Consider the following 7,634-nt stretch of genomic DNA (forward strand, 5'->3'; position numbering starts at 1 on the left):
AAAAAAAAATCTGAAGGCACTGGTTACTGCAAAGGTTTATGGGTCCTAGCTTATTTTGACAGTATTACCAAAGACTGGTACTGCAGAATTTGGCATGCCCTTTGTAAAGCTGCTCCAGTACAACAACAAGATCAGTGTCAACCCAGCAATGTGAAAATTGTTCAAGTTTGTCCTGTCCACAGAAAGCAGGAAAGGTCCAATGTGGCTAATTACCTCCCCATCAGCTTACTCTGATTAGGAGAGTGATGGAAGGGATCATCGACAGAGCCTTTAAGCAGCAGTTGCTCAGCAATCACTTGCTCGCTGACAATCAGCTTAGATTCCTCTAATGCCACTCAGCTTTTGACTTCATTCTAGCTTTAGTCCAAACATGGACAAAAGAGGTGAAGTCCCAAGGTGAGGTGAGTGTGACTGCTCTTGACATCAAGGCAGCATTTGACTTAGTATGGTATCAAGAAGCCCCAGTAATAATAGTGGAGTCAAAGGAAATCATAGGAAAATGTCTCCGCTGGTTGGATTCATGCCTAACGCAAAGCAAAATAATTTTGTTGTTAGAGGTCAATCATCTCAGCCCCAGGACATCACTGGAAGAGTACCTCAGTGTAGGATCCTGCTATTTTCAGCTGCTCCTCAATGACCTTCCTTCCATCATGAGGTCAGAAGTGAGGGTGTTTGCTGATGGTTGCATCAGATTCGGCATCATTCTTTACTCCTTGGATATTCAGGCTGTCTGTATCTAACTGCAGCCAGAGGTGGAGAACATGCATACTCGAGTTGATAAGCGGCCAATGACGTTTTTTACACACTAGACAAACTATGACCATCTCCATCAAAAGAGAATCTAAACATCACTCCTTGACATTTAATGCCATCAACCATCACTGAATCTCTCACCACCAGCATTTTTGGGATTACAATTAACCAGCAACTGAATTGGGTGAGCTATATGAATTCCCTTGTCTGAGAGAGCTGGTCATAGCCTAGAAATTCTGTGGCAATTAATTTCCCTTTCTGATTCCATGATGCTTGCCCACTATCTTTGAGGCACAAGTGAAAAGTATGGTGCAATACTCTCCACTTGCCTGCATGGCTGCGACTCCAATAACACTCAAGCTTGACACCATCCTGTGCATCCCACTTTATTGGCACCCACTGCATCATTTTGCACTCTTTCTGCTCCTATGTCTTATGGTCTAAGCCCACTGATGCACAGAGGCAGCAGTGTATACTGTTTGCGTGATTCACTGCAGCAATTCACAAGGCTCCTTAGATAGTGCCCTCCATGCCTATGACCTCTACTGCCTAGTGCCACACCATCCTGGCTTGGAGCTATATTGCTGCTGATTTGCTCTTGGTGCCAAGTCCCAGAATTTTCCTCTTAACAGTAGTGTGGGTGACCCTACAGTTTAAAAAAAAAAAAAAGTTTGCTACCACCATATGTGTAAATAAGGTTGAGTAATAAATACTGGCCTAGCCACGGACACCCATATTTCATGAACAAATTATCAAAAAGTATGGAAATCAAGTTGAACTGTGGGATCAAATAATTGGCTGATGGGGTAAAAGTCTAGCACAGATGTGTTCTCAGTGGTTTTCTTGGTTTTTCTTGTGTCCCATAGTTACCAATTTCAAGAAAAGTTGTAAACAGTGACTTTTGGTTAGAACCCATTAGAAAGTTGATTCTTTGTGTGCCAACAACTGTAAGGTGTCTTACCAAGTGGACAGTTGTGAGAATTTGGGCAGTATCAAAAGAAAATGTAGTCCAGTTGGATCTTGTGTTAACTCGTTGATCTCATCAATGGATCTTTCTAGCTGTATTTGTGACAATAATAAATCAAATGTTTTAAAAAAAAGTATAACAGACAGTGATAGGATCATGACTCGAATCTAAAAGTGAGAAGCAAAAACATAACAAAGCGCCGTCTGTAAAAGGCCAAGTTCTCACTGGTCTGGTTTGTGTTGCTTAGATTTACAGTATCTTAAGCAAATGTTTGACGAGAGAAGCAAGGATTCAGACTTAATCAATGTACAGCAGTATAACTGTTTCTGTTTCTTTGTTTTTTTCTGTTTCTGCATGTATTTATTCAACTAATTTTTTTAGCAATCTTCGGTTGCAGCCTTCACTGGCAAAAATGGTCCTTATTGTTATTATTGCATAGCACTGAATGCCTTATGGTAGTGATAGGCCATTTTCTTGAGTTCTGTAGCATTTGTGGTAAAGTATTGTTGATGTCTTGATGTTTGTAATTTGAGTCTATCATTGATTTTTTGTAGGTATGACATGCAGTTCTAGTCAAATATTGCGGTAGGACTTAGCTGATCCCTTGATTTTTTTTTAAGCAGGGGGCCTATTACACACAGCCTGTGTATGCAGCCCAGCCTCATGTAATTCATCATACTACAGTGGTGCAACCCAATAGCATTCAACCTGCTATCTATCCAACTTCTGTCCCTGCTCCACGGACCAATGGGATGGCTATGGGAATGGTTGCCGGGACAACCATGGCAATGACAGCAGGTATATCATGCTTAATAGTTTTTGTGAATGTGTGCATTACTATAACAATTTATCTTTGATATGTCACTTTATGTGCACATTTTAGTCCATCCCTTCTCTCTGAAGATGCAAGTACCACAAGTATTTATACTATGATAAGGTGCCCAACTGAGAATTGAATCATTCTGAGGTACTTGCATTAAAAAAAAGGCATGAGAGAGTCCTATCTCACCCAAACATACCCTTCATATCTCTTAATCTGACAAAGGATCGTCAACCTGATATGTTTACTGTTTGTCTCCACAGATCTTGCCAGACCTCCTAAATTTTTCTAGCATTTTCTTTTATTTCATGGTGTGCACTTTTCAATATATTTAATCTGTGTATGCTGAAGGTGGTTACCTATACATCTGCATGATTTCAGTTAATATCTAAGTTTCCTCAGCTAGTTGTACTGCAGTTTCCCACTGCAGGGATTCCTGTAGCAAAGACACTTCTGAAATCTAGGTTTGTTTCTAAACAGTTCAAAGATCATCTGACCCTTTGTGATCTGATGTCTGTGCTGTCCCTCTGAAGGTGCAATTCATGTAGTGTCTTTCCCATTTTCTCTTTAGCCCTGCATTTTTCTCTCCCCTTTTCACATAGTGATGCAATTCCTTTTGAAAAGCCTCAATTGACCCTGATCATGCTTTCAGAGACATCCTTCCATATCCTAATCACGTAGTGCAGAAAGGTATTTCCTCATGTCGTCATTGCTTCTTTTGCCAGTTACCTTAAATCTGGCACCATTCTTGAGTTCAAGAAAGATTGGAAAATTATGTTCTGTACCCTACACTTTCCACTCACTCTCCTTGGGAAGCATCTCATTTGGTCCTGGTACCTTATTTTAAGTACCGACAACCTATTTATCATCTCTGCCATATCAATTTTAAACCCTTCTAGTATCTGAAGTATCTCTTTCACCATGACCTGAACATAATACTTTACCATTGGAAGATAGATAAATTTAATACTACAGTAATACCCCCTGCCTTTATATGCTGTCTAATCATCTTCACTGCTCTTACCACCTTTTTATTATTTATCTGCTTATGGAAGATTTTTGGATTCCCTTTTATGGTTGCTGTAATGCTGATGACTTGTTGTGCTAACATGCTCATCTAAACTTGCACATAAATGGTCAATCATTTGGTAAAGTTACCACCTGTTTTTCATTGTAATAATTTAATATTCTCCAATTGTGTACTTAAACCCCAAGCATAACAGGATGATTTGCTGATCAGTAAGTGAAAGAAAAACATAAATGCTTGCAATTATTTGGTGTTTCATCACATTCTTCAGGTATCCCATATTTCATTGCTTCAAAATGAGTGTTGTTATAAAGTGAGCACAAATTTAGACTTGATATTTCTGCAACCAAGGGAATCAGACTGAAGGCAGAGGTGTCTGAACATACTAGTAGGAACTTTAGCTTAAGCAAAGTACTTGGCAATGGTGTTCAAGTTCCCGAAAGTTAGTTTAATCAATTGTGGTAGGAGAAAATAGGCATAGCACCAGCTTAGGAAGCATAAACTGAGATTTTAAAAAAAAATGGCAAGTTGAATATATCAAAAAAACCCCTCTCTCTAAATCACTCATCTACTTTTAGAAGCATCTTAATGGCATTGTGAAATTTGAAAGTCATTAGGGAACATGTTTGAGGGAAATCATTTGATCCATGGTGTTCTGTAAAAAGAACTCTTCTTGTGCTCTACAGGTTGAAATAAGAATTGCTGAGTATCCTTATTACCTGCTGTGATGCATCCAAAGTGAATAATGGGAAGGATAGACTAATATATTAAAGTAGTACAGTAACTGTTTTAAAAAGGTCACAGAATTTTTTTTTCTATACAGAAACAAAGCTCTTCAAATAAAAATCTGTACTAATCTGAAGATTTTTATCTCCTGTGCCACTCAAGGGACTCTGCTGACCACGCCACAACACACTCAACTAGGACCACATCCTGTTTCCGTGCCAACATACAGGACTCAAGGAACACCTGCGTATAGCTATGTACCTCCACATTGGTAAATTCCCAAACCAATTCATGTAAGTAAAGCCACAGTATTAGTGAGTATTTGGACTGATATTACATAAATGTAACATCCTCAAGTTGAGAATTGATTTTCATTGTTTAATAAGCATATATCTTAAAGTCATAGAGGACTGCAGCACAGAACAGACACACTTCGGCCCATCGTGTATATGCCTGTCAAAAATATCCACCACATCTAATTCTAATCCTATTTGGCCTATAGCCTTTATGACATAGCATAGTAAGTGTACATCTAAATACTAAAAGTTTGAGGGTTTTCTGTCTCTACCACCCTCACAGACAGAGTTTTAGATTCCCACAACACTGTATAAAAAGACTTTTCCTTCCATTCCCTCTAAACCTCCTGCCCTTATCTTAAATGTATGTCCTCTGGTCATTGATCCCTCCACCAACAGGAAATGTTCCTCCTGTCTATCCTATCTGTACTCCTCATAATCTTATACATTTCAATCATGTCCCCCACTCAGTCTAGTCTACTCCAAGGCAAACATCCCTAGTCTATAATAAGTAAAACTCTTCGGCTCAGGCAGCATTGTGGTAAATTTTCTCTGCACCCTCTCTAGTGCAGAAACATACCCTTTTTATAATGTGGAATCCAGAATTGCGCGCACAACTCTGTTTGTGGCCTAACCAGCCATTTATAGTTTCAGAATAACCTCTCTGCTCTTAAACTCCCTGTCATGGCTGATAAAGGTAAGTATCCCATATTCATTCTTAACCACTTTTATCTACCTGATCCCACCACCTTAAGGGACTAGTGGATATGCACAACAAGGTCCCTTTGATCCTTGGTGCTTCTCAGGGTCTACTGTTCATCATGTATTCCCTTCCTTGTTTGTCCTGCTCAAGTGCATCACCTCACTCCTGGATTGAATTCCATTTGCCACTGATCGATCCATCTGATCAGCTTATACATATCCTCCTCTAATCTAGGGCTATTCTTCTCACTATTTACCACTGCACCAATTTTTGTATCATTCATGAACTTACTGATCAAACCTCCTACATTCAAGTCTAAATCATTTATGTATACCACAAACAGCAAGGGGCCCAACATTGATCCCTGTGGAATCCCACTGACCGTAGGCTTCCATTCACACACACTCCATGACCACCATCCTCTACTTCCTACCACTCAGCTAATTCTGGATCCAGTTAGCCAAATTTCCTTTGATTCTGTGGCCTCTTAGATTCCATATCAGTCTCCCTTGCCGAACTTTATCACCGGCTTTGCTTTAGTCCTTGTGGGCATGCCGAATGCTTTGCCTTCATCAACATACCTGGCCACCTCTTCGAAAAATTCAGTAAAGTTGCTAAGGCATGACCTTCCCTTAGCAAAGCAATGGTGGCCATTCTTGATGAATTCCTACCTCCCTATGTGCAGATTAATTTTGTCTTTTAGAATTGCTTCCAGTAGTTTCTCCACCACTGACGTTAGCCTGAATGGCCCGTAGTTTTTTGGTTTATCCCATGCTATCTTTGTGAATAATTGAAATACATTGACTGTCATTAGCACCTCTCCTGTGGCCAGAAGAAGTGAAATTATTGCTGGAGCCCCTTATTTCTTCCCTTGCCTCACTCAAAAGTCTGGGATACATTTCTTCCAGCCCTGCCAGACTACTCAAAACCTTCCCTCTTTCTATACTAATCTCTCAATCTGCACACAAGTTAGAACTGTGGTCTTTAAGGGTCCTATTCTTTTCCTAATTATTATTTTACCCTTAATGTACTTATAAAATAGTGTAACTTAAAATTTTCCTTTGTTTTACCTGCCATTATTTTTTCATGCCCCCTTTTTGCTCTCATTGTCCCTCTTAAAGTTATCCCTTACACATTCTCGGCTCCTATAGGCTTTTGTTTTGAGCACTTGGTACCTACCATAAACCTACCTTTTTCTCTTTATCCAATCTTGGATATCCCTTGATGTCCAGGATTTGCTCAATTTTTTAGTGGCACCCTTTATCTTTTTTTGGGAGATGTTGACCTTATACATTCCATATTTCTTGAAGAGCCTATATCTTGGAATATTGAGCTGTCAATACTGCCCCACTCTTAACTATGTCTCATTGACAGCAATGACATTATTACCCCCACGTTCTGATTTGTGTCCTCAACTCATCTGCTATGTTCATTTGATTCGTTGTATTAAAATAAACACCATCCAACGTTGCCAAACTTCCCTGTGCCTCACGTGGCCTACAATTTCTGTGCTGCGATGACTCATTTGCTGTCTCTTTTAATTTTGGCCATTCACCTTTCCCTGCTAACATTCTCTGTGATCCTATGCCCCCCTGCCAAATTAGTTCAAGCACTCTCCAACATCATTAGCAAATCTCTTCTCATGGATGCTGGTCCCATTGTGGTTCAGGTACAACACATCTGCCTTGTACAGGTTCTACTGATGTCAACAATGGTCCCAGTCATTTATCTGGGCTTAACCTCCCATTTCTATGCTCACTAGCATGTGGCACCAGAACTAATCCAGAAATTATTATCAATTGGTTTCTGTTTTTTAATCCACTTACTAGTCCCTTAAATTCTGCTTGCAGGACCTCATTGCCTTTTTCTACCTATGCCATTGGTACCAATATGTATCGCAATCCCTGTCTGTTTGTCCTCCCCCTTTCAGAATACCCGGCAGACGTTCACTGACATTTCCAATCCTGCCACCAGGGAAGCAACATACTGTTCTCTTTTGTGGCTGCAGAAATGCCTGTCTTTTCCCCTTACAGTTGAAACCTCTACCACTATAGCCCTGCTGTTCTTTTTCTTCCCCTCTTGTGCTTCAGATCCACTCATGGTGCAATGAAGTCAGCTCCCACTGCTTTCCTCTGCACAGTCATCTTTGCCAACAGTCTCCAAAAAGGGGACAGGCCACAGGGGACTCCTGTGCTACCTGCCTTCCTCTACTCTAGTCTGCCTGGTGGTTACCCATACTCTTTCTGCTTGTCCAGCATTCATCTGCAGTGTAACCACCTCACTGAATGTGCTAGGCAACAAGGTGCAGGGCTGGATGAACACAGCAGGCCAAGCAGCATCAT

General features: G+C 40.4%; 2 protein-coding genes across 7 annotated transcripts in view; one reads left to right on the forward strand and one right to left on the reverse strand.

Annotated features, from left to right (window-relative positions):
• fam168a (family with sequence similarity 168 member A) overlaps positions 1-7,634 on the forward strand; it is a 128,776-nt gene that overhangs the window by 105,752 nt on the left and 15,390 nt on the right. For 2 of the 4 annotated variants that reach the window (XM_048597638.1, XM_048597636.1), the window contains 2 exons: positions 2,341-2,518; positions 4,456-4,586. In XM_048597638.1, the coding sequence (XP_048453595.1) occupies positions 2,341-2,518; positions 4,456-4,568 (291 nt within the window). In that variant the 3' untranslated portion in view covers positions 4,569-4,586. The remainder of the gene's footprint in view (positions 1-2,340; positions 2,519-4,455; positions 4,587-7,634) is intronic. The other 2 variants (XM_048597637.1, XM_048597639.1) reach the window with 1 other exon arrangement.
• relt (RELT TNF receptor) overlaps positions 1-7,634 on the reverse strand; it is a 128,362-nt gene that overhangs the window by 14,901 nt on the left and 105,827 nt on the right. The gene's annotated exons all lie outside the window — the stretch shown is intronic.

Source organism: Rhincodon typus, chromosome 6 (assembly GCF_021869965.1).
Source record: "Rhincodon typus isolate 14 chromosome 6, sRhiTyp1.1, whole genome shotgun sequence".
NCBI lineage: Eukaryota > Metazoa > Chordata > Chondrichthyes > Orectolobiformes > Rhincodontidae > Rhincodon > Rhincodon typus.